The following is a 27,995-nucleotide window of genomic DNA, read 5'->3' as shown; positions in this document are numbered from 1 at the left end:
TGATGGTTTATTAAGCTTAATAGTATGCGGGATAAAATTAGCCGTCAATCTGCAGCTGGATGCCGAAGATTTGACACAGTTGGCATGAGCGTAGTGCGGGTGAAGAAAGCTTAGAACGAGAGTATGGGAAGCTCAGCATTCATGCGCTTTACAGTTAGAACGCTGGGTAGACCAACTGTTGAGGATGTATTTACCATCATTTATACTGCCTAAGTAGCCTTGATATGCTCCATGCCTCTAGAAATAAAGGGAGTACGAGTAAATCTAATTTTTAAATGACCCTGTCGGTTGCGCTTACCAACACCTCGTGAACGGAAGCAATCAAGCTGCTTATGATAACAAAAATTTCCTCAAATTAGGCCTTGATCTACAATAGTCTATTAAGAGCGCTGAGTGTTATTTCGATGAATGATATAGTGTACGTGCGCAAGCAAGCAAGGAATATTGTGTCCGATTATTTTGTTACCACAAACAGCTCAGTGGGAATGCAAAGTCTAAATTAGCGCACTCAGATTGTATAGGACTCGATCCGGTATGGTAGCCATGAAATATAGCATTGCCTATGTTTGGAATTATGCCATCAGCTCCCGAGCAACGTGGCAGTCGCAAACAGGCGTTACTCGTGGCACATAAATTGAGTGCGTCGACCGTCGAGAGCCGTCCTTAGAGCAGTGGTATTTTTGCTCATTGTGGTGGGCTGGTTCTATTAGGAGAGCTTGTGCCACACGAGAGGAAAGCATATTTCCTTACCGAAAGAGCGTCACTGCACGTACGTGAAAATCCCGGCCATCAGTAAGCAAGAAAACGAAAGAGCCGACCGGGGTCGAGGAGAGGATGGGACGGCAAGCAGAGCGCATGCGCGTTCTTCTCGACAGCCAATGAGCGCACCGGACGTAACATGGCGCCGGCTCAAAAGGAAAGTCTGGGCCTGTGAAGAGCGAGATTATTTCACTCGGTGGGGCCGCGAACATGGGATCGCCGCTGCTCCTGTTGCTGCTCCTCGTCGGCACCGGTGAGCGACCCACATTTCACTAGCGAGCTCTCTTGGCGGCGCACGTAGCCGGCGGCGGCCTTTCGAAAGCACACACGTCAAAACAAGGATGTCATTCTTAATTTTTTTAAATTCATTTTTTGCAACCTCAATAGTGACGACAACATCGACAGACACCAAGTCTAACGTTCCGGCCTCCACATGGGAGCCCTGTTCACGAACAAGGCTCCTACGTTGCCGAAACGTTTTCTTTGATAGGGGTTTCTTTGACCCGCGCGCATTTAAGAATTATAGTGCAGCCATGCGTACTGGACGCGTCACATACTCAGTTATCGCTACTGTACGAACGCATGCATTTTGGCAGCAACAACTTTGCTAGCGAAAGCCGCAGGCCAATTGCTGGGTAGGCCACGTGACAGCGATTTCTTAATCGGCACATTAGAACGACCTCATTTATCTCCTACCGACGCTGCACTTTTTTTCTTACGCACAACTTGTGCCTCCATGGAATAGTTTCGCTTTTCACGCGGTTTCGATGAGACGCACTCCCCGAATGTCCTCGCAAATGCGCGCATGGACGCGCATGGCGGACCTTTGAAAGGAAGAGCGTCTCGAAGGTCCATTTCAGTTTAGGTGCGAACGAGAGCGCTCTACTTTCGCGCATTCCAGTTACGCAACTGTAGCGCAGACCTTGTTTTCCGCCGGCGGCACACGAATGTCCCAGCTTCTAAAGGCGCTTCCTCGGTCGCGGCGACCCACTCCGAAGAAGGAAAACGGCCCCTTGGCCAGTCAAACTGGTTACGGGCGTAGCCGCATCAGACGTGCGCTGCATTCCTGCCGCTGCTTCTTCGAGAAACCAGGTCCCTCAGCGCTAACGGAACTTCTTTTGAGCCGTTTTTGCCCACCACGTGTAATGTGCTGCGTTCAAAAACCGGTCTCGCCCTCCATGTGCACATTTGTGAGATGGCTGCTTCTCCCATCCGTCAATTTATGCGAAAACCTATCCTTTTAGCAGTTTCGTTTGCTTGTGCATTCGTGTTCATAACTGCGCAGCTGATAACATTTTCTCTTGAGGCGATAACCGTTGTATAAGTAGAACTTACGGAAAGCGTTAGATAAAAACGTTCCTTGCAGTCCTTTTACTCGCATTTCACAACACACACTGTGCAATGTCTTATTACCAAATGCCAACAAACCACCCGCTACAAACCAGTTACAGAACTCTTGGTGCCATCCAGTGTTCTGATTCTACAGGTATGAAATAGGACGTTTAGCGGCTTCTTCTATGCAGCCTGTAGGGTTAGTAATTTCATTTCTCACAGTTCCCTTCGTGTTTTTGTTGGTGGTGGAGCGTACCTCAGCTGGCATTATGGTTTGTTTACATGGTCCAGCAGAATGAGGTCTGCTGGAATGAAAAACGTTCCAATTGATTGCCCATCTCTGCGTTATGCCTATCAACTTATACATCTTTCATCTTTCAGAGACAGTTTAAGCCGAAGATTGCGTCCTGCCCGCATATACACGACGGAAAAAGCTCACCACTCCGTCAATTGTGGAAGCAATTTTTTTCTGTGGAAAGGCATGGATTCGAACGCAGTGGGTGACAGTAATCGTCATTCAGTAGAAACATAAATCATAGGGTCATTTTGGAGCACCTTTACACGCTATAAAAAAGATGCAATGTTTCGCGTAAGTCTCCTTACAGCTAGTTTTTTTCGGCACTCACTGGTAGATGTTCCACTTGCCGAAGCGTACCGTCGTTGTACTCGCCAGTGGCGCTGACAAAATAGGGAATTTATTTGTAAGACTTGTTATCCCATGAGCACGTAGTTAACATTTTGAAAATAACTCGTTTGTTCTGGCTGTTTGATTTCAGTCAGTCTATTCGGTTATAACAGTGATGTAAACAAGCTTCACGCTTAAGAAGATATTCAGCGTCATGTGTCTGATGCATTACAAGCATTTCAACGGAGTAGATGGCTGCTTGAGACAATGTTTTTTGTGTGTACGTGCAACAAAGGTATCGCACAAACAGCGCAAAAACATGCAGACGTACGTGTTTTCATAATACTCGTTCCTTTGCCGCTCTACTGAACATTCGTATCACGACACATTTGGCCACTAACAGGTTTTCCTAGCGCTGCTCTTTTTTTTTTTTCGCGGTTCTCTCTACTGTTCAGAAACACATTAACCTTGTGTGATCCGGTTGATCTCACAATTGTCTTGGTAGATTTTTTGTGTGTTTTATTGATTTATTATCTCAGTTGGTTGAGAATAATCTTCTGCTCATTGAACCAAAGATATTACAACGTTCTAGGTTAGGCCTAGCAATAGCTTTGCGGCTCTATTGGACGGATATTGAAAAAAAGTCGCTGTATGGTGCGGCCGTCCTTTATGTACCTCAAAAAAAAAGAACTGACTCCACCAATTAGCACGAAATCTGGAAGAACGACTACATCTGCATTTGAAACTGTGAATAGTTTTTGAAATCTCGGCTGTCAAAGGATTTGATCTTCAGGCAGCCACGTCGCAGTGTCTGGCCCATCGCTAGAACTAATCTTAAACTCTCGCATTAGACCTCTTGTAAGCCATTCACCGGATACTAAGGATCAACTGAAATAAATAACTGAGTATGAAACAGGGAAAAATTATCGAATACAAAACACGGCGTAGCAAAAAGGCTGATGCGCTCCCACATAACTTGAGTAACATTGGGCTCCTTAGTTGTATTTGCTGTTGTGCATGTGAAATTGTAACAGTAATACATTTGGCGCCAAAACCACCACAACAGAAAGGATGCGTGGCGCAGGTCTTATTATTGATGTATCTGTGGTTGTATTTTTGGCACCAAATCTGTTATCCATGCTGTGAGCGCCCTCAGTGACCTTTCGTCATCTGAACATGTCATGATTTGCACAACTTCTTTATATGTGTACATCATCCCCAGATGAAGCTCGACTCAAATAGACGGTTCATCTTAGGTTGCCGATGGTGCTTTTCGATCCCCTCTCTGACACATTTTCGCTGGAACCCCACTGCAGCCTCCGCTTTGGCTTTATTATTATTATTATTATTATTATTATTATTATTATTATTATTATTATTATTATTATTATTATTATTATTATTATTATTATTATTATTATTATTATTATTATTATTATTATTATTATTATTATTATTATTATTATTATTACGTAACATAACTACCATTGGGTTCTTTGACATAGGCTACATGTACCTGTTTCTCAGTGCACACATGTGGTCACTGACACCAAACCAGAGACGTCGTCAACTTTGACAAATGGGTGGCTCTTGTAGATAATAACAGCGCCTCTTTGTAAAACGTAATATCCGCCACTGTAGTATATGGTGCTCGGTGCTGACTCGAAGGTCGCGGGATCGTATTCCAACCACGGTGACCGCATTTAAATGGAGGCGAAATGCTGGAGGCTCGTTTGCTTAGATTTAGTTGCAGGTTAATGTAGACCAGATGGCCGATATTTCCGGAAAACTCCACTGCGGCATCTTTCATTATCTTATCGTGGTTTCAGGACGTTATACAATCTACGCTTGTTATTTTGTATAATTGTGAAAAGTAAATATTATACCATGCAGAGCGTGTCATCGACGATCATAGCTAACTTTTGAACTTAAATTTATTTCAGAGCCAAAATAATTATTGTAGTCTTAAACCTCGAAATACCAGTTAAAGAGTGAGTAAAAACCTTCTAAAATGAAGGTTTTTTGCCCTATATTCGTTGCCTCGGGCTCAAAGTGAGGGAACAGCGCAGCCATGGAGGTCTGGCAATACACGTTGTGGCCACGCGCCGTTTCGCCACTTGTCACATCTGAATCTTCATTCATGGTTAGCGCTGTGCGACCACGACCCGGTTTTGGCAGCCGAGAAAAGAGAGCGGTTGAACGCACGTTCTTGACCCCATTCTGCAACGACCGCGTCGCTCCTCGGCTGGCCACAAAAGCTTCCCGAATGTCCAGCATATGAGGAAGCGTCTGCGGTGCACAGCCCCAAGATTCGTACCTGTATGTTTACCGGGAGACAGAGGCGCCTGTGCTGTCGAGGCACGATGCTCTGGAAGAAATAAACTGGGCGTCCCTGCCTACGGAGAAGTGCTTACATCGCCTCTTTTTTTAGCTCCTTCGCGCTTCGATTCAGTCTATGCGCGCTTTAATAATATCTTCCTCGGTATGCTATCTACAGAATGCCATTTCTCCCCTTTTGACGGTCGGATAATAATGCAGCCACTATATCAATTCTTCATTATTTTTAGTTTTTGCAGCCACAAATCAGAAATACTATAAAAGAAATTACGGACGACGTGTGCAACAAAGGCAACAAAACTTGCAAGTTGTTCAAAACTTGACCAATTTCTCAGTTCTGTGTGTTTAGCCTACGTGTTCAATTAATATACAAGCGTAATATTTACGCAAAGAGCTTTTTAATATAGTTTAAAGCAGTTAACCTTCAGAGAACGTTGTTCATACACGACTAAATTTACGCGGAACATCCTTACATAAGCCACTACATGAGTTCACGGTGCATGCGCTGGCGAAATTCCAATTTTCGGCATCCTGCGATTGAGTAGACACGCCGCATCGCAATAATGTGTCGCCCTATTATTATTTTCTTATTTCTGTTCAGAGCATGTCTGTCGTGATTGTTTCTCTCAGAAAACCTCTTCTAAAAAGGTGGCCCCATAGCAAGCGTTTTAGCAAAATCATTCGTAAGTATCTAAAAGTGACCGACAGACATCCATTTGCGTGCGAGTAGCTCTAGTGTTCGATATTGTCCGAACTGATGTCAACAGCGTCTCGTGTCTGTCTGCCAAGCGAACTACCTTTATCTTGACACGATACGGGGAAGACGTTTGAAGTGTACCCTCCAGTGTATTTGCACTCACTTAAACATTGTAGCAAAACCACAACGAAGCCCCATGGAAGGTGAAATGAATGTATAACAAGATATGAAATTCAGCCCTCACTTAGCGTCTGTGACGTGACACGGGTTCCCGACAGCCAAGGCTGTCACATGTCGACGGGTGCGCCAGCTTTAGTGGGTTCAAAAGTCTCAACAGTCATCGGGATTTCATCCCGCTATGAAGCATACGGTGTACCACCACTTTGGCACGCATAGCATCCCGGAGTTTATGGTTAAGTCACTGCCTGAATATTGGGTTCTGATATTTCTCTAGGAGACATCTAGTTCGCACCTTCATTAGCGCAAGTGCAGACACTACACTGAGGTGCGAACTGGGGTGTCACAGTGAAATAAGCCGGAAGGGAGGAGGGTAGTATAGTGCACAATCATTCCTCACAAAGCATCGTACTTGTGGAGCTCTGTGAGCATGATTGCAGCTTGGGCCTTTAACACTCTAAATATTTTGGAATTAGACGTGTATGACAGTACGCTTATTTTTAGAGCGGTCTTACGAAACAGCCGCGTTTGACTCGACCTTTGTCCGGGAACATGAGAAAGCAGCCGCAGGGCGTGCGAGCAAATTAGACTGAAATCATTCTCGTGATTTCGAAACGAATGTCTACAGTAACAAAGCAGTACTGAAAAATTATATATACACTATCTATAGACCAATGAGGTCATGAAAAAGGTCGTTAAAAATGTCACCTTCTACCGCGACGGAAGAATGGCATTCCGGCAGATGGCCTCTTTCAAGAAAAGTGAATTAAGTAAAAATTCAGGCACTCTCTTCAAACACAGCGTATCTATGCACAAATTGTCGCTTGTACGCCAGAACTCTAAAGAAATATTTGTCTCATCAAGGCTTAGTGTGACATGCCACTTGCCACGTGATAGTGAAGTGAAAGTCAAGTGAAAAAAAAACGAAAAAAACCTAAGACAAGTATATATCACCCAAATATACTTTACAAATTGAGAAGGAAGTTGTGCAAATTTTCTACGTGGTTTAAAGAATGTCACTTTCACCGTATAGCTGCCTAAAGTAGGGAATGTCGGTATAGCGAAGCCAAAGTACACCTTCAATAAAACTTCGGGCGGGCCTATAGTATCTCTATAAATTTTTCAGGCTATGTTTTCACCTCAAAGCAAAATACGTGTTTTCCTGCTGTGTCAACTGCACGAAAATCTCAATTTGCATAGCAAGAGCAGTCCTGACGACCCCATATCATACTCCATGGTCCTGTTAAGAATCGTTTTCCGCACAAGCAGATTGCGCGAATATAAGCGCAAGGCTGCATGCGCGCACATCAACACAAGGCTCGAGAAGTGTTGTCAATCGCCGACACCTGGCTCAAAAGACGTATCGAGTGATTCGATTTCATAGCTTTTGTTTCTGCTACAATACTTGTTCTTATTTTTTGCGACCAACCTCTCGAAAATGCCCAAGTCGCTAAAACCAGATCTCGCTGCTGGGCAACAGAAACTTACCTGCACGGCGATCGTTCCTGGAAAACACCAGCTATATTAATAAAAAAGAAATATATGCGCATCACGCGCACATGAGTCATGTTTTCACTAACAGTTTTATTGGCTGATCTGCAACTAAAAGCACTTTTCATCCTCATTCAATGTGTCATCTCGACTAAGCCCGAACATGCAATTTTTGTTCTCTACAACACTCACGAGTTGTGCCAAATCAGGGCAAGAAAGAGAAAGCAAGCGTGTGTGTGCGCGCTTAATCAATATCCTCGGCGAGCTTGCTGTGGATGAGACCAATCTTACGAAGAATCAAGTTGGCGGCGGAATGTGGTTTCTTCAATGCGCGTACACAAGGCCGCCAGCATACTGTCCTCTTTTTGCGCGTTCCAAGATGGCGCTCCTTATTATTCGTGTTTTTCGTGGCGTTTCTCTCGCATGGCGTGTGCGAGGATCGGTATTGTCAATAGTGACAAAAGAACATATTCGAAGATCTAAGTGCTGCTGAAATCCGTATTGCATCTCACCCTGACACTAGCGCCGCATATTGTAACATAACATACCATTGGTGATCGCAACCGTCTGGCTATAGTCTGGACTAGTGGTGTTAGCAGCGCATGCGCCTGGTGGGCACGAATGAATACGTCTAATAACGCTCCCACCCCATAGATTTGGCCACCGCGCCACTTATTTACTAAAGATCGATGCTTTTGTGTGAAAATAGTAACCCTTACTGGCGAGTGCTTACCACAGCAAACATGGATGGAGTTAGGAAATTTGCTCATTTGTTTGTGAGTCAAAACTCGTATTGCACGTATCTGCCACTGATATCAGGCAAGCGCCACTATTCTCGTGCACTGTGAATAAAGGAGCAAACCAAAGGATGGCAAACAATAACGTCACCACGTGAATGGAGAAAAGCGCATTGCTCACCTTTGATTTTCTACAGAAATGAATAATGGAATGCACAGAAGCCAAACACCCATCGTGATGGGGCAGAAACGCCAAGCGCGCGTCTCAACTGAGACAAAGCCTGTCGCAGCAAAAAGACGCCTGCTACTCGTGAGAAAACTTTAAAGAAACACACGGGCTGAATTCAAAAGACGCTTTCAACGTATCTGATGATGTGGCAGGGTGTGTGATCAGATGTGGTAGAAAATTCCGTGCCATGTGCTCAAGAGCTTCGCTCAGTCATCCACTTTCACAAAGTAGAATCATTTTGAAGTTTTTTCAGCGACACTTACGCATTTTTAAAGAAACACAGACCACGTGAACCACAACAGGAACAGCAAATTAAAAAAGTTAGCTACGCAAACCACCGATTCATTATATACAGATGTGTTTCGCGCAACTACAGAACCAAATATGACACAAAACATACGTGGTTAACCGAAACTGAATGAATCGAAGGACCTTTGGTTTGCCATCATGTGGCGATTGTGAGGGCGTATTTTATGTTGCGCTTGATTGGTCGATCAAACAAGCTCAATTATAGAAAGGTTATATTATTCTGCAAGGGCGCTCTCTTTAGTTGTAAAGGGCATTCGAAAACGACACATTGAAATTCTGTGGGTGAGGGGGGGGGGAGAAGGATCAGGCTTTTTTGGTGATATTTCTCGGCGGTTAAAGAAAGTCCGCGCGAGACTGCATCTTTCGAGAAGGAACTGCGAAAAAGAAAGACATTGCGGGCGCTGGCCCGCGCAATGTCTTGATAGAGATTTATAGACGGCCCGTATACGTAGTGAGTGAGCTGTCAGCACTTAATTTCCGTTGTAACGAAAGACACAATAAAAAACCTTTGCTCTCTGGAGTAGCCGCATTCACTTAAACCACTGTTTCATCGTATGCGAGATCTAATCGTTAGGAGAGAGCTGCTATTGCCTTAATTTATTCAGACCTGTTCCATGTATGTAAATAATAGTAGGCGCCATCGCTCCCGCTCCCCGACGCACTCTGCTCGGAGGCAGCTTCTGTCTGGGCAGAGCCTAGATGCCGCGACTAGACTAGACTTGGTTATGTTAACTATGTCGTTTTAGCGTTCGATAAGCGGGCAATGTGTCTTCTTCGACGACAATTTTCTTGACGCGAGCACACGCGTCTTCTCGGCGTTTTGCAATGGTCATTCGGTGAAAATATCACCCACGTTGCAAGGGAAGCGTTCCTGCCGCGCAGCAGGGAGCTAGAATACCTAATTGTGGCGCGAGCAGCTTCCTGGGTGCGTACCTTTCAGCTTGGAAGGATGCTGGGGAGCTGGCGTCGACCACTTAAGTAAGTACTGCCAGCAGCACTGCAATCTGAAGCGGCGCGATGTTATACGGCATGCAGTTTCTTACGAGGAACTCGCTGGCCGCTACTTTGGAGAAAAACAAGGAAAAAAATGAACATACACTCACAAAGAAGAACAAAACAAACATTGGTTCGTCCAGCGTACAACGAGGACGCCAGAAACATGTACACGGGGCGCGTTGCTTTAGGGGCAGTTGTTCAGCTGTTCGTAACGAAAGAGCAACCACACGGCTGCGCTCGTTAAGGGCTTGAAGTGTATCGGAAACAGCTTGGCTGATCACTTCTCTGCTATAGGAAAATGGAGCTATTATAGAAACGCTTCTCGCTTGAAAGCACGCTCGGAGAAGCCTCGTGTGTGCATCTGTTGTCATTGCCGTGCACGCGTCACACATATTTCCTTACATACAGCCCTTTTCCTACGTTACTTGTGCTGGATGCAAATGTCGTGCCCGCTATATATAGCATCCTGTCATTGCAGCAGTTGCGTGCAGGCAACTGATTCTACACATTTAGCGCGAAAAACAGTATTCCCTCCACCACACGTTCTCATTGTTTCAAATTTGCAGTTTCAAGAGTTAAAAAGCTGTGTCTAATGGAAGTCGTCTAAGTGATAGGTTTGTTCCTAATCACCTGCTCGTCTTACAATGCTGTATTGAGTTCACTATCGCGCAATTGTGTCTGCGTCGCCTTCCCTAGAAAGTTGCCATGCCATGTCGCGGCACTGGCACGGCGTCTTTATAACGTTTGTCATTGTCCGCAACGACCATACAGAGAGCGTATTTCGCGAGCGCGCTTTTAACATTTTCGCAAAGTCGGAATTTTCCTGATGATTACAACGCTCCATGTCGGCTTTAAATGTCCTAAAGAGAGTTTTCACTCCGAAATCACGATTCAATTCAGCAAAACCTCCAGAAAAGGTGCTGTCTTTACGCATGCGTTTTGTCCCACGGCGGTACATCTTGTTGTGTTTACATTTTGAGAGCGTGGGTGTAAAGATATCTGGGTTCAACTCTCGGCGTCTGCACGTGAGGCTGTAGGTTCAGAACCTAGCATCGCCAAGAACATTTAGTTTGTTTTGCGAGTTCATTTATTTGTAGAGATTCGTCTAACGTGAGAAAACAACTGGCGGACACAAAAGTTCATCGTCGAGTCAGCGTATGAATGCTTCCGCGCTTAAAATTTCATCTCACACCACGATGAATCAAATAGCATTCGTTGCGCCGAATGTCGTCTGAATTTGACGACACTAGGATGTTCACTGCGACAGGAATATAAATCATATTCACCCATCATCCATGAAATGGCCTACGAGTTCCCGTGCCTATGACTCGTCGTTGTCTTCGTTAATGTTTGATGTTTTCAATAGAATCGTAGAACTACGCTGCGATCTTTTGAAGATTTATTCTCCAACGGAGTGAAGTCTACTTCTCTTAATGCCCTAGAGAAGGACACGGGCCCATTTTTCTTTGTTTCTTTTTTTCTGAATCGTAGGATCCAAGAAGAGCATAGGTTGTGTTACTTATAGCTTTGAATAGAATTGAATTAAAGTGAGGTAAATAAAACATATGGAAAACAACTCCGCCAGTGGGGTGTTACGATTGCGATGCTCTAACAACTCAGCTACGGTGGCTGTCGTTCCCTTCTACATTCGTCGGGTCTTTCTTCTTTATGTAACCCTCGGGCTGTTAGCCAGCGCTAATCGTGGCCATAGAGTCAATGTGGAACAAAATCTCTTTTTGTTGGGAATTACTACTGAAATCTTATCTCTGCTATATTTGTAATTAGTAAACTATTGTACACTTGACAAGATAAAGGAAGTATTTAGTAAATTACCCCATGGCATGCATAGAGAATGCATAGAAAAAGATTAGTAACTTCATTTATAAGATCTTTGAGCCAGGGGTCAAGATCTCGATGGGTGAAGCCCCAAGGCCAGGGCTCCACTGGACACTACTGCCTGGCTGACATGGTACAAAAGTGCTAGCTGCACCTCTGCATCAGAGCTTATGAGATTTACCCCTCATAGCTCCAAATTCTGGGATAGAATAAACCTATTTGTAAAGGTACTTCAATGTGGTGGTTTGTTGAGGCATCCCCATGAATGTTATAAAACAATGATGAGCAGTCAGGCCAACGACAGGCGCGCCTTTACAGGGTTAAAAAAGTGTATTTAATATTGGTCAGTAGAAAAATATCCCCGTTTCAACCCTACGCAGGTTTATGGTGTCTTGCTCTACGAATAGTTTGTGGTGGACGCTGTAGATTTGTCGTGTGCCTCGCTTGTGAGCAAGAATATAGTTTCCATTGTTAGTCATACAACCAGATACCAAGTTTACCAGTAGAAACACCACATCTAATAACAGTATCCCATCTTTTTGTAGCATTTTAGAGCGTAAAGCTACCCTTCACCGAATAATAATAATTTACTTGAGCTAAAGAAATTTTCAACGATGAACAGCAGTGACAATTCACGAGGCACCGCCAAAGTACATTGACCAAAACGCTCTCTATTAGAGGGATAAGAAATGACCACCAATGTCATAATTTTCATCCCGTTAGACAAATAATCACGACGTCGTTGGGCAGCTTCATTCGATGCAGCACATATCATTCCTCGTACACAAATGAAACCCTAGAAGTCGTCGGAACTTCAACTCTCTGAGTGGATACGAGATGACCCTGTCAGTGAAATATCTCCGTGAATACCACCTGCTTCTACTTGAAGAGTCCGGCTCAAGCATTTTTTTAAGTGGAAACTTTATGGGAGAATTCCACAGAACGTTTTCTCATCAGCTAAAGAAGTACAATCGGATATAGAAGACCACGTTTTTACGAAGAGTGTGTGAATGCTTAGCCACCTAAACGCCGCCTTGATACCTGTGGCGTGCAGACAGCCGCCTCCCTGAGCCACGACTGAAGTAGCGATGTCTCTTTTCCTGAGGTGCCGCTTCCCATGGCAAAATGCGGCCTTTATTAGGATTACGTCGTCTGCGCCATGAGAAGTTTCCCTTTGACGCACCAAAGGGGCTGAGGCCACGTGTACTTGGCGATGAACATGGTCAGATGCAATAGAATTGGGGTTACAAGCATTATTCAGGTCCAGCAGGGCTCAAACATCGCTATAAAAATTTGATTGTGAATATTTTATATTGTGCTTTCTAAAAAGTTGGTATGCCATAAATGGTCATGAGTGTCTGTTAAGTGGCCATTTTATTATCACTTTAACTGGGGCAAAATATTTCCTCCTAGACATCTAGTTTGAGTGCGAAGACGACCGGGCCTGGCTGCACATCAGCGTTTTACAAAAAAGTTTATATTGCACATCTGAAAACCCAGCCATGTATACATTAAAGTACACGGAGATTTTTGCATTTCAACTGCGCCTAAATGGGCCGCTTGCGACTAGAATCGAACCCATACCGCGAATGCTACGCTGCTTTATTCCCCGGGAAAAGCGAGAAATTTTTTCTCATGAAACCTTATAGCGCTATTTTCGAGAATATGAACTCTGTGATGTTGCAAGCTATGCGTCTATTACTGTCAGGACATGGCTAACTCGGCGTTTTTTGTACGCAGTTTGGTGCCAGCGCAAAGACCAGAACGTGTGCCGGAAAGACAACGGGCTGTTCGAACACGAGCAGTATTGTGACTACTACTACGAGTGCGAAGATGGAGTGCCCACTCTGCAGCTGTGTCCCAACGGCTTGGCCTTCTCAGGCAAGAACCGGGGCCTGCTCAACAACTGCGACTACCCACACCGAGTGGGCTGCCCCGACGACGACGGACGCGTGATGGGCCAGAGCCCACAGAGCAGCGAGAACTGCCACTGGCAGTACGGCGTGTTTGCCCACCAGACCAGCTGTACTCGGTACTGGCAGTGCTGGAACGGAACGGCCACCATTCAGCAGTGCCCCTTCTCTTTGCTTTACAACGACGTAATGCACGCTTGCGACTGGCCGGACAACGTGCCTGATTGCCAGAAGCACCCAATCTGCAAAGACAGCCCCAATGGTCACATCCCCATTGAGAAGAGTTGCGTCCGCTACTGGCTCTGCGTGGGTGGCTATCCGCGCCTGCAGCGCTGCCCAGCGGGGCTTGCCTTCAACCCGACCGGGCTGCGCTGTGAACTAGCTGACAACATCCCCGGATGGTGAGTCTTTGTCTGCTTGTGGTGATCAGTACTAACGTAATTGCACGCAGTGAACTTCCACCGACCACGCCACCACCTGAGGAGGCTGAGGAGCGACCTCAGCAGCAGCAGAGGCCTCGACAACCGCAGCAAGCCGCCCCCAGACCACAACAGCAGGTACTCTCCGTCGTGGAAATACCATTGAGCTAGTTCAAACACTCATGTGGTGAACGAGAACATAGGACCACACTTACAAGACTAAACAGCAAGAGATAACAAACCAGTAAAAGTTCTGTCTTTCTTAAAGAGAAGAAACTGTAGTCAATGGTTCAAATATTGTTCTCGGAGGTCGTATTTCATGGTTTTAATGGCCACTGCTACGTCATGAGCCCGCTTAGTAAGCTTACTAGGTCCCGAAATTCACAGCTGCGCAAAACGGCCTTCCACAGCATTTAGTTCGCGGATATTTATATGGTACCGTGCCTTTGGGTGTTTGAATATTAGATGAAATGCTACAGCATCTCGAATAGCCGAATTTATACGTGACTCCACCCGGCCGGTAACTTCTCGGGCCAAGGCTTGCGTGCGATCATTTCCTTGCAGTGAGTCGTGACAAGGTGTTCAGATCAGCGTCATCTTTTGTAGTGAGGGGTAATTGGGTCATGATTTAAGTTTGTAGAGAGTGGCAGTAGCAGCAAGAGGTACGTGACGGCAGCTACTATGACCGTGTCATCTTTACGACTTCATTCGACGCGAAATCTGAAACGCAGCTGCCCTGAACATGCTTCGAGCCACGCCGCACGATTGACCTATGCCAGATGCGGTACAATGGTGGTCCATGATGACAATTAAGGCCGCTATTACGATGCAAATTCCCATCACCAACCGGCCACGCTCATGTCTATGACAGGGGGGAGGGGCAGCCAAAAATTTTTTTGGAGGGGGCTCGCATGTTACATATAGCGGCCGAGTGTCTCTTGTGGATCCAGTGATTAATAAAAATTGGCTTGAGCGGATGAACAAACGAAGACATTCATGAGTTATTACGTTTCGCCCGGGCCTCGACCGTCGTCAGGAATAGCCGGACCCTGACCAAGGCCCGACCATGGACGTAACGTAGCAATGAGGGTTCTAGGAGTGAAGCTCCTTAAGGTCTAGGTAGGACAGTCGATCCCTCCGGTGTTCTCAGCAGAGCAGAAGGACAGATGAACGCTTCGTCCCCCTCATGATCATTCACACCGTGGATATGCTGTGATGATTTTTTGTACGTTCGTCCAGTCAAGCCTGCACACACACACACGCACACACACACACCACATATATATATATATATATGTATGTATATATATATATATATATATATATATATATATATATATATATATATATGGTGTGTTCACCTATATATTGCTGCTCACGGCAAGTTATTTTTTCACCAAATTTTCTTTCTTCTTATTGACATTGCGTTGGTTCTAATAACGTCTCCTATACAATCCTTGGCAATATTGTCCGTTAGATCTCATTAATATTGTGTCAAAACACGAAAAAAGGAGTCCTTAGGTATACCAGGACTCGTTTACCAGGACGGTATACCAGGACTCTTTCTTGTATATATATATATATATATATATATATATATATATATATATATATATATATATATATATATATATATATATATATATATATATATGACGTAAGAAGGCAGGGATGGTTAGAAGAAGTAGAAAAGGAAGAAGTGCAGAACGGAATAAACACGGGGTATGAGCCAAGCCACGTCTCCCATCATCATAGCGTCACACGAGTCGACAGGATGAAGACCTGGCGGCCACTTCATCAACCAGCCACCATCTCCGAACGTCTCAGCAAGACGCAGTGACCGAACGTGGACCATGAAAGTACATCCCAACACTACACCAAGACCATCATTATGACAGCACCATCAGATGACCTTCCCATCCCCCAGTACACCGGAGCAGCGGACGATGGACCTGTACAGGACTGGTTCGACCTGTTCGAGCACCACGCAACCGCTGCATCATGGTCGGAACAGAAAATGATCACCAACTTCACTGACTACATCTCCGATGAGGCATTCAAGTTTTACCTGACACACATATTCGAAAACGACGAATCATGACAAAAGATCAGGGAAGAGATGATTGCCCGTTTTAACGACTACGGCAAGGACTTTCTCATTACCGACTACCTGCATACAACCACACTCGGCCGTCACAGTCCACGCTTATTTCTCAAGAAACGTGGCATTCCACCAGGTTTCTCTTCACGAAAGTCGGTATTTTCAAAGTCGTGGCACCAACATACGACACGAGACGTCGCTCACCCTTCTGATGCCTTTCATGTTTCGTCTAGCGTACATGGTCCACCGTCTTGTTTGCTGCGACGCAGCTCTTCAAAGGCTCCTAACGGTCACTATTCGTATTATAAAGACGCCTTGTTCATGGTAGACCAGCTGACACATCGGGAAAATACCAAACAACGCCAAGATGACTCGAAGAGTGAAAATCAGTTTTCACGCATTGGAGCAGCTTACTCCCCATCTCGCAGACTTGGCGTGCCTTCTGGTTTTCCATCGCTTGGCTCTTTCGTAACTCACAATGTCCATCTCACATCTAGCACGCTCACAATGGTCGGGATAGAGCTGCGGAGCTCGGACGATGCTACGCTAAGCCCTGGACTTACCACCCAGATTCATGCGCCAGAACAGCTCGCATCGTTATTTGCACAGAAAGAGGGCCATTCACAACTCAAACCTTACCGAACTACCCCTGTTGCGGTGTTGCCGTCCAGTGCGCAGCCACAAGAAACTCGAAACACAGAAGGCTCAGACGCATCGAACGTCGCATGCTACCAGGCGCAAGAACCACTCATAGTGAGCTGCGAAGAAGCCCCTGATGAACTATCTGTCAGCTCTGAATGTTTTTTGTCGCAAGAGTTCATTTTCACGGCACTGCAGACATGCCAAAATTTGCATTTTCAACCTGGTGATGCGACGTCACATGTGGTACCCTCATGCATTGGTCACCAATCCAAGAATCGAGCCAATTCAGAAGCAAATCATACATCAAACGTCGTACACAGTTTCAGAAACGTCCGTAATCAACCACGTCACAGAAGCCTCTGAAGAGCAGGCTAGCAATGATGGTGCACCACCAACCATGCCCGATAAGCAAGAAACCTGTTCACCATGCATCAGCTGTCTACAGGACGCGTCAAACCTCAAAGTAAATGAATGTCCTATTCCGGAAGGCTTGCCACTACAGCCATCTCTTGAAGAGCTCCAGGAAAGCAAGCAAAGCCAAGTTCATAAACTCATGCTACAACGAGAGAGACTGCAACGAGGGCATCGACGAACGCAAAATTCAACGGAAGCGCACTCACCAATAAAATAACATCGGAAAATAAGATCTCTAAACCCAAGGCCAATTCAAGATGTCAGGCACTTTCGCACAAAGAAAAGTCACCAGAAACACTCCCTGCACCTGCTATTACACCGACTGCACCACCACAAAAAGCAGCGAGAAAGACGCAAAAGCACTGCTTGGACACCGCAAACACTCAGGCACTTCGTCAAAGTCTGTCAAAAAGCACGAATGCAAGAAGCACCGGGATTGCACCATTCACGACGAAAAATACAACCTCGACGACATCCGAGCTGCCGATGCAACAATGCGTTCCAACCTTGCTCAGTCCCCAGAACAGTTCAAGCAGTATTGTCAGTGTTCATGTGTAGCCCACTCTGTCCGGAACGCAACAGTCAAGCTCGTCCACCAGAGCCGTCATAAAAATCGCCGGACAGCTCCCTCGGTCTTGAAGATTTAGTGAGATTGTGAAACTCTGTCGGGACGTGAAACTGTGAATTTGGCCATTATTTTGTTTATTCTCTGCAATTTGTTGTAGCTTGTAACCGGTGCCATCTTTCGGGGGGAGGGTGAATCCTGTGACGTAAGAAGGCAGGGATGGTTAGGAGAAGTAGAGAAGGAAGAAGTGCAGAACGGAATAAACACGATGGGTATGAGCTAGGCCACGTCTCCAGTTCATCGTAGCGTCATATATATATATAAATATATATATATACATATATAGAGAGAGAGAGAGAAAGAGAGAGAGAGAAGTGTATACTCAAGGGTTCGCTATGATGACATCTGACAGGCAATATTACCAAGGACAGTATAGGGGAATTTACAACACCGAATTTTAGTGTAAACGAGAAGAAAGAAAACTGGGAGAAAAGATAACTTGTCATGTGCAGGAACCGAACCTGCGACCTTCGAATAGCGCGTTCAATGCTCGACCAACTGAGCTACCTTTGCGGCTATCCTCCAACCCACTTTATCGGGTAAACATGTGAATTAAACATGGTATTGTGAGGCAGCGCCACCAGTAGCCATGGCGGCGAGTGTGGCACACTCTTTTGTGATTCTGTTTAGGCTTCAAGTAACCCGTGAACTTATTACGAGCTGGCAGCTGACTAATAGTCCCTTGTATACAACTTAAACGCACCTAAGTGAAAGACAGAGAGAGGGGGGAAGAGAGAAGATGCGTTTCAGCTTCTTGAAATTTTGAAATATTTTTATTGTTTAATGTTGACGTGCGTAAAGCGCAAAGTCTGTGTTCAAAAACTGTAAACCGATGAAATGAATAGCTATGTTCATTTAGACTTCCCATCGTTCGAAGCACCTCTCCAGTGAAATGCCTTGCCATTGCGAGGAAAGTGATTTAGAGTCTTTTACATGGAGTAGCTCAACGGAACTAACGCATGCATTACATGCGTCAGGAAACGAAGTACAGTCTTTAAAACTCATTCGAAAGAATTGAAGTTTTTCAGGCAACATTCTGATACCATACCGAAACTTTACATTTCACGCTTTCTTGTCAGGAAGCATTAAATTCGAGTTTCCTGACAAGAAAGCTCTTGTGCTTTTTTCCAGCGCTCTAAGAAAAAAAGATAAAAAGTCTTTTGACTCCTTTATCGTATTTCTTACACGACCCGTATATGACTATTTTAAAAACTGCACCTAAAACCGCACGTGAAAACCACAACAGGAAGGGAATAATTGAATTTATTTATTTTTAGATTCGTGAATACACACATACAGGACGATTTTCTGTATGTGTGATGTGTGACAGGATTATTTCTTTTTTTTCATGTGTATGTGAGTATCTACATATCATGCGCTCTTACTATTGCGACTTTATCTTGAAATATTCGAACATTTCACGTTTGACTATATTTTGGTGTCTACTTTTTGTTTTTGGCTGCTTTTGGTGGCTACATTTTGCATTGTTCCATCTTAGCAATTGTATGGTGGTGCCTTCCTTTTTTGTTGTTTGTTTTTGTTTTCTATTAGTGTTATTGTTTGCTCATTATGTATTATTGACATTTTCAAACATTTTTACACATTTCGTGTTGTTTAACATGCATTTCTTTGTAGATTGACTCTGCTTGGGCCCCGTTTCGGGCCTTTAGTAGTCTTTAAATAAAATAAATCAATCTAGAGTGTGAATATAAACGCAATCGATGCTATGCACGTCACCCACCGCGTGTTATCTTGATATTATATTCATTATGATAATATTATAATAATAGTATTATTATGATCTCGTGTATCTTTTTGAGCTGCTCTTTGTATTCATTTATTTGGTGTGCTACTGTATATATATATATATATATATATATATATATATATATATATATATATATATATATATATATATATATATATATATATATATATAAAGAGAGAGAGAGAGAGAGTTAAGTAGATCCTCCGTGGGCGGTCACAACGTGGTTTATTTCGACGTTTCGGCCTAGAGTGTGGCCTTCATCAGGACTGAAGGTACAGTTTGTCTGTGCTCAGCTTAATACAATCTCAAATCAGAGGGGAAGAAGGAAAAAAGACAAGAAAGAAGAAAAAAGAAGGAAAGGAAAAGAAAAAAGAAAGAAAAAAAAGAATATCAGGTAGACTGACAACAGAAAGGTGAAGGGGAGAAAAGGGGGAGAGATGGAGGGGGAAGTGGAAGGAAGAGTGGAAGGGGGGCGCCCGGGGGAAGTGTACCTGATATTATACACACACACACACACACACACACATATATATATATATATATATATATATATATATATATATATATATATATATATATATATATATATATATATATATAAGGGAAAGAAGTGTATACCTAAGGGCTCGTTTTTCCGTGTTTTAACACAATATTAATGAGATCTAACAGACAGTAATGCCAAGGAATGTACAGGGGAAGTTATTAGAACCAATGGAATGTAAATGAGAAGAAAGAAAAGTGGATGAAAAAATAGTGGATGAAAAAATAACCAGCCGTGGGCAGGAATCGAACCTACGACCTTCGAATAACGCGTTCGATGCTCTAACCTCTGAGCTACCACAGCGGCCTTCCCTCCATCCACTTTTTTGGGTTTATATGTGAATTGAGAAGTAGGAGTGACCATCAGCGCCATCTATAAGCCAAACGGCAAGTGTGAAAACACTCTTATGCGCATGTTTGGCGTCACGTAGCACGTGAACCTATTATGAGCTGGCAGCTGATTAATTGTCTCTCTTATACAACCTAAACACACCAAGTCTGCCAGTACGAGACCCTCGTTCAATGAATTAAGGGAAAGAAGTGTATACCTAAGGGCTCATTTTCCCGTGTTTTAACACAATATTACTGAGATCTAACAGACAGTATTGCCAAGGAATGTACAGGGGAAGTTATTAGAACCAATGGAATGTAAATAAAAAGAAAGAAAAGTGGATGAAAAAATAACCAGCCGTGAGCAGGAATCAAACCTACGACCTTCGAATAACGCGTTCGATGCTCACAGCTGCACTTCTGTTCTAAGTGCAGCTGTCGTCTGTTTTCTGCTTTATTTTACTACCCAATCAATTGTGCCATGCATGACATGCCCAACAGCAGCCCTGTGCACAGCCGGGAGGCCCCCACTACACGCGTAATACAGAAGCGGGCAAGGAATTCGCATTGCGCCCGCTTACCAGCCTCTACCGCAATACGGGGCACCCCTCTTTTTACGACGAAATGTTGACAGGGCGCCGAGTAGTTAAAAGCTTAGAACTTCCTAAAATGCCCACTTACCAGCCTCTGCCACAATACGCAGCACCCCTCCTTCTACGACGAATTGTTTACGGGACTCCGAGTAGTTAAAGGCTTAGAACTACCTAAAAAAGCTCTTTTTTGCCCCACACCGAACCGCTAGTGCCAGGAAGCGCCGTCTGGCCGGGAGGAATGCGTTAGTGAAAGGAAACATACACAGACCGCTGACATCAGAAAGGTGATGGGAGAAGGGGGAGAGAGATGAAGGGGGAAGTGGAGGGAAAAGTGGAGGGGGAAGTGGAGGGAAGAGTGGAAGGGGGGCGCCCGAGGGGAGTCCACCGTATATTATTTTTCTCTTCTTCTTCTCTTTTCTCTTCTTTTTCTTTTCTTTTTCTTTTTTTTCCTTTTTTCTTTTTTTCTTTTCTGTCTTTTTTCCTCTTTCCTTGCTCTCTGATTTGAGATTGTATAAAGCTGAGTACCAACAAACTGTATCTTTAATCCTGATGAAGGCCAGACTCTAGGCCGAAACGTCGAAATAGACCACGTTGTGACCGCTCACGAAGGATCTACTGGACTATATGCAACGCTACGGCCACTCAACCACCATGCCTACCTATATATATATATATATATATATATATATATATATATATATATATATATATATATATATATATATATATATATATATATATATTGTTCTGCATGAAAAAAGGTAGAGGGGGGCGGGCCCTTCGGGCCTTGTATTGTGGCCAAAAGAAGGAGTTGTTCATATGTAGTTCTTCTTGTCTGTGTTGGGAGGAGGCGGCAATTCTTCATCCTTTCTTCGTTTAAATGATCGCTTGCTCTGGCGGCCCCTCTTATTTACCTCTCGTGACAATACTTAGATAATCCGCCTGCTTCCGTAGGCTTCCCATCGTTTCTCTTTCAGCTTTTCTTGTCCTCGCAGACGAACACCCTAGCAAGGCAACTGTCGTTGTCACGTTCGCCGTCAGTGTTCTCTCTCTCTCTGTGCTGTGTGTGTGTGTGTGTGTGTGTGTGTGTGTGTGCATGCGTGCGTGCGTGTGTGTGTGTGCGCGTGTGTGTGTGTGCTGAGTTATGATTACTGCAGCAAAAACTACTCTTAGAGCATATAAGTCAGTATAACAAGCTATGTAACTTTAAAAAAAATGATGGATCAATGTGATGGTAATTCGTTCATTCAGCCTCGAAGTGGGGCATCGCGGCAATTAAAATTTTTTTTTGGAGAGCTGTACTCGCGGTATGTCACTTCTTCATAACATCTTTACAGAAAGTTCTATGCGGACTAATATACGCCTATTCGTTCATTGGGCATACCTAGAAATTTACAATTTTAGAAATGCGAATCGAAACGAATTCAAATATTGAAATATTCGTTGGAATATTTTCAGTGCACGAATATTAGCACAAGTTGAGTTTTCTTACTTATGAATGGTTTTCTCGAGTTCCTGAACACACCCCGGCCACTCCTTTTTTAGCAGGCGGCCGCGGGAATTCCCCAGCCTATACGGCGAAACCCACAATCAGTAGAGGAGGAGACGAACACTTGCTTCAACCGCAACCACCTGATCACTGTCGCTGCGAACCGCGACATTTCATAGCATGCCACCAACTGCATGCGACCCGCGGTGCGCGCCTTCGACTTAGCACGGGTGTGTGTCGACTGGCCTGATGGAAATTTAACATTTTGTCAGGTATAACGCCTTTCGGCAGCATGTGCCGTTTTAATGGCATGCGTCCCGCTCTATGCTGCACACTACCTGGTGCCATCCGGCAAATGCAATCTTCCGCATTCAACCACATGGGTGCATGGGCAAAAACTTCCTTGGTTACGCGAAAAGCAACAAGCAAGTGGGTGGAGATGAAGTCCAACCGTAGCAAGCAGCGCTGCATGGTTATTGAGGTTGTGATTTCGTCCACACCAATGGCTTTTTTTTTTCAAGAGCGTAGCACTTTGTGGTCCTGTCGTATCGTCCACCTAACGTCTTATAGTCGGATGGCTAACAATGGTTATAACCACTGTCAAAGTAGCTAACGAGCTCGAAATAGGCTGCAGAAAGAGCCTAGAAATACCTGAAATTGGAGAAAACGCTTCTGAAACATTTTGCCGATAACCGCGCCACGCAACAGACAGCGCCACCGCCTAGGCAAGCATAGAATTCCTTGGTGCCCGCACTTTAATTCTAGAGGCAAGCATGTGATTGTCACTAATCGCTGGATTTCCCGTGCTTTGCACTTCCTAAGGTCTTACGGTAAGGTAGCTGCATTAATAGGGTAGCAACATCTTTATTCTGAGCCGAGTGTACTCGGCCATACAAATTTCCTGCATACAGATATGGTTCCGAGCAAGTGTGACACTCAGCGAATTCTGATAATATATTTAGGTTTCATATTAAAGGCAATTTTCTCGCAGCCTTCCTACCGACTTTGGCGCTAACTTGGCGTCAGGGTATAGAACCAAACCTGTCGACTTCACGCAGTGGTCTGGCTAGTTTCGCTGACGTCAAGCAGCAAAACACACAAAAAAAGCAGCTGGCGCGTCGCATTCTCAATCGTCTGCTCTCGCCGTGTACAGTCGTGCGGTCATGTCATCCGGCGTACCTGTGAAGCGAGATGGCGGAGTCTGGAATAGTGTACGTACACATGAATACAAGATACACGCTTATCAGAGGCCAGATGAATTGTTTGATTTCGAATTTGTCGTCAGCGTGCCGTTATATTGTCCGGTGAAGTCTTCCGCCAATGAATCGGCGGACAGTTGGTGCAACGTCCACCGATTCGCGTCCGATCCGGCGATGAGACAAGCTATACGTCGACTTAGTGTGCCGCGGCCGAGGGGGAGACTGCACGCCAACCAAGCGGAGTTTACTCAGTTCGCTGCTCTTCACTCCGAACGCGTACACACGCAACATGCAGTTTTTGACCGGCTTCAGATTGTCGACGAAGAACCTGCGCAATAAAAGTGATGCCATGCCAACATTGTGCCCCCCCCCCCCCCCCCGCGCCGTGGCAGTAGCTGCATATACGGCGCGCAGATGAAGCAGACGATCGAAGAAGCGACACGCGGACGTAAATGAGTCACGAAAAGTTGCGCGTGCACATACAATACCACCTAGTGGTGCTGCTCATACTATGTCGTCCCGTCAGGGTACAGTAGCGACCTAAACTATCTCTTAAAAGCATGCAGTAATTTCAGGGCACACTCACGCTTACCGGTACATTTGCTACGCTCTCGGAGGCTTGGCCTATCATTTGACGAAAAAAAAAACGATAAACGAAAAATCTCTTGTCAGTTCCCCTTTAGGCGCGTGATTTTTAACTACACAAGGAAACGAACGCTGCATCATTCACAGTGTAACTTTTCTGAGATTTACTTCATTTTCCTTTTTACTATTCCTATACCGCATGTAATATAAGAACTAAAGATTACCCCTTTCTCCATGTATACTGAAACAATTTAAATAGTTCCAGCTCTAACAAAGTATATGCAATACTGTCCTCGTGGTATAATATTTTCTGTGGCTAAGAGTTCCAATCCTGTGCTTCCTCCATGTTTTAAAACCCCTGATTTGACGTGTTAGTGCTTTAGCGCTCTGCCAGTGTCGTGAGCACCGGTACCATAATCACATATGAGTCAGTTAATCAGCAAGTCACCTGATACGGCATGTGGTCAGAAGATTTATCGGGTCATCGGAAGGCCAATGGTCGCCCATAGCATTATCTTCCATAAGCTACTGGCTTGGTGGCGAGAAAGTGTGCCGACTAACGCAACACTGGAGCCCTGGGTTCAAATTCTCACAAGAGACAGGTACTAAAACCCTTTTTATTCAACACATACTATTACTAAAATGGTTTGTACAAGACTGATGCGCACCTGCTGATAACGCGACATTTAATCTACCATTACATGGTCTTGAAGAATGCTTGGCTTAATATGCATGCTTGACTTCTCAACATGCTTTGTCTGCCACAGTCTGCTCCAAGCGGCCAGCGACGATTCAGCCCACCGCCTCAGTCGGTACCTGCCCTGGCTCAAGCGTCTCCCGTCCCCGACCAGGACGACGACTACACTGATGCTGGGCAGAACCGGGCGCAGGGAGTCGTGCGCAGGCCAGCCTCATTCAGGCAGGCCGTGCCGGCTTCTAATGGGAAGTAATGCGCCCCACTCAGAACCACATTCATGCTTCCCAAATTGCACTGGCACGCTAGACCTTAAATTGGTACCTTCTAGTCTTGCCTGATAACATTCCCATCATGGCGCAAGCCAGTCTGCTTGGATTGGATGGCTTTGCTGACCACCCTATCACTGAGAATAAAAACTGTACTGCCACCTGACCTTTCCAGATTCACTTGCTCTCATGCAGGAACTACATAAGGAAGTTTCACCTTGATGCTGCGCCAACTCGCCAGATTTCATACGGCAACACAATTGGAGGCAGTAATATTGCACCTTGGAAGTTAGATAATTCAGCACATCTAACCTCCACGAACGGGAACAAAAAGCGTCAAGATTGAAGCTCTGCTTCCGAATGTAGCACCCCACTTCTTGACAAGAAGGCATCAAAAACGAAGCTGGTCGGTTCAGCACAATATTGTAGCATCCCATGCTATGTTTGAACTGGCACACTGTTTAAAGCACTACAGTGACCACTTGTTTAAGCTTGACTGTCGTACATTTTTTCAAGTCTTTTTTAGAAGCATTGTACTGTTGGGGTAATGCTTGCCTAACGCCGACACCTAAGGAAAGTTCCAATTTGATATTATTTTCACTGTGTACATACGAGTGTTGCAAACTGCTTGTTAGTGTTTGACGTGTGAAGCACATGAACATCAAATAAAGTTTCTCTGTACGACATATGAGGCACGTCCTTTATTCATTTACATCAAGTATATACATAGTAAAATATTAAAAGTTCCACCAAAACACACCTGATTTGCTGGAATCTAGAACACAGCGCATCAAAAACGAGTGTGCTGGTGAATAGACCAAAATTCAAATAGGAACAGAGTTAGGCCTAAAGACATAAAATATAATCCACGTGTCCAAGCGTACATCTTCCAATGAATCTGGGCCTGGTTGTAACACAAAGATTGTCCTCATTGGCACATGCTCGCTGGTGCCTCTTCAGCAGCTCTCGGCCAGTCGTTGGATCTGAGACGTCCCCTCGCAAATCTGTAAGGTAATAAAGACGCATTCACCAAGCCCGGAGAGAAGCAAAAACATAAATGTCGATGTAAGGAAGCCTAAAAGGTTAAGAAGCCGATTGTATTGTTACACCCCTGATAACAACGCAAGAAAAGACATCCATCAGTTAAAGCCTTGGATTCTTGAATCACCCTTTCTTCAGCAGAACTTCTACACATCTAAAATAAATCAAGTTTGATTGATGATGCATGCAACAACAATGGGTTATGAAATTAGCAATGTTGAAGCATTAATTGGAACTAAGCATCTATTTTTATACACAAAATTACCACCATTCAAGATTAGTGAGATACTAAATTAGGCATCCTATGGTTTCATTAACATGAATTTCTTGCTATCTTTTACAACATTAAAAATGGCTATAGTCACTTCGGTCATTGAATGCTAAATTTTTAGTACAGAAGCAACATGACACCTGTCAGTTCCAAGTCATGTCTATGGTGAACTGAATTCTGCCAAGGGATACTTCTCAACGCCCTGGTGGTAGTAAAAAACTATGCATAAAACACATTTTAGATTACAGATATTATTTCAGGTTCAAGTACTACACTGCCCTGCACAAGCTGATATTGAGAGCATGCATTTCTTCATATAATGGGTTCTGGGAAAGAATTAGGTAATGGATGAAATCTAACATGGCATCGCGTAAGTAGAAATAAACCTTAAGAAATTGCAAAGTAATCGGGATTTCTCATTCCCAGTGGTATGGATATTACACACTATCAAGAAATAATGGATATGTGGTGTCGTTCTGCTCCAAAACAGTAACTGTCATCTGGTCTGCCCCTTTCCCAAAAGTGTGTGCTCACAACGTTTCATCACTGTATATGCTATTTCATGCTAATAATGCACTTGTTGCTTGCTCTTAAGGTCATGGCATGTGGCGATGATATAAGACAAGCAGGATACATTATGATTGTTGTTGTAAAACAGAAAAATCACCCAAATAGACTTTTCCTCAAGAGTGCATTTCAGGGGCCCTGCCCTGACAGATGTTTTCAACATGGAACGATGCCAACTTGTACCCAAGGCCTCGGTGAACATGTCAGCGTGGTATAATTCCACTGCATGAAGTAGGCAATTATTATTGTTGTGTGAAAATTTACCAGCTCCCCTTTATCACCAGTCATGGTGCAAGTGAGCCCCGAAAGTTGTATGCGGGCCACGTCCAGCTCCGGAAACACGCTATCTTCGTGCGATTGAGACGGCTCGAGAAAACCCTCCACGCGCCCGCCATATCGGAGGCCATGCCTCATGCCGTGAAGCTAGTGTAGCCACCGCGGTGTGCCGCCACGTGTACATACCACACATGTCTGCATGAGAAGTCATGAAGAATGCATTTAAGGAAAACAGAAGATGCCCGCGGCAATAACATGTCGCAACATAACTTCTCACTGGTGCTTCATTTCCCAGCTATCTCTACCTGCGTGGCTTAAAGGGCGTTCGTGGTCGCTAAAAAAGAAAGCTCTTGCTTCTTTCAGTAACGCCAATCAGGCTATACAGAGCTACACATTCTTTATAAACTCAGGATTCGCTACTGAAGTCACCTTACTATACCATACAAAAAATATGTTATCTTAGAATTTACTCAACTCTGCTGTCTGGCAAATTTTCTAACGTAAGATATTTTCTATTCTTCATGCACAACTGCAGATACATATACCAGTGATTGATTTAGGCTTGCAGTGTTTGAAAAATCAAGGAAATTCAGGGCGCTCCTTTGCGCAGAACAGTAGAATTGCCAAGCACCAGTAGAATTGCCACCTTGGGGCATGAAACACACCACATAAAAAATGTAAAGACACAACTGAAAACATTCGCAGGGTTCCGAACAAATATATGCACAAAAGAA

At 44.5% G+C, this 27,995-nt stretch overlaps 1 protein-coding gene across 1 annotated transcript; it reads left to right on the top strand.

Moving 5' to 3' along the window:
• The first annotated feature begins 854 nt into the window (after positions 1–854).
• LOC119160820 (protein obstructor-E) lies at positions 855–25,792 on the top strand. The gene is made up of 4 exons (XM_037413068.2): positions 855–1,012; positions 13,266–13,839; positions 13,890–13,995; positions 24,911–25,792. Exons 1-4 carry the CDS (start codon positions 970–972, stop codon positions 25,091–25,093), a joined length of 906 nt encoding a protein of 301 aa, XP_037268965.1. The 5' UTR covers positions 855–969; the 3' UTR covers positions 25,094–25,792.
• The last annotated feature ends 2,203 nt before the right edge of the window (positions 25,793–27,995 follow it).

The sequence above is a fragment of the Rhipicephalus microplus genome, chromosome X (genome assembly GCF_043290135.1).
Source record: "Rhipicephalus microplus isolate Deutch F79 chromosome X, USDA_Rmic, whole genome shotgun sequence".
In the NCBI taxonomy this organism is placed as follows: Eukaryota; Metazoa; Arthropoda; class Arachnida; order Ixodida; family Ixodidae; genus Rhipicephalus; species Rhipicephalus microplus.
The sequence above is the reverse complement of the archived record's forward strand: the minus strand, read 5'-3'. Positions and strand labels throughout refer to the sequence as shown.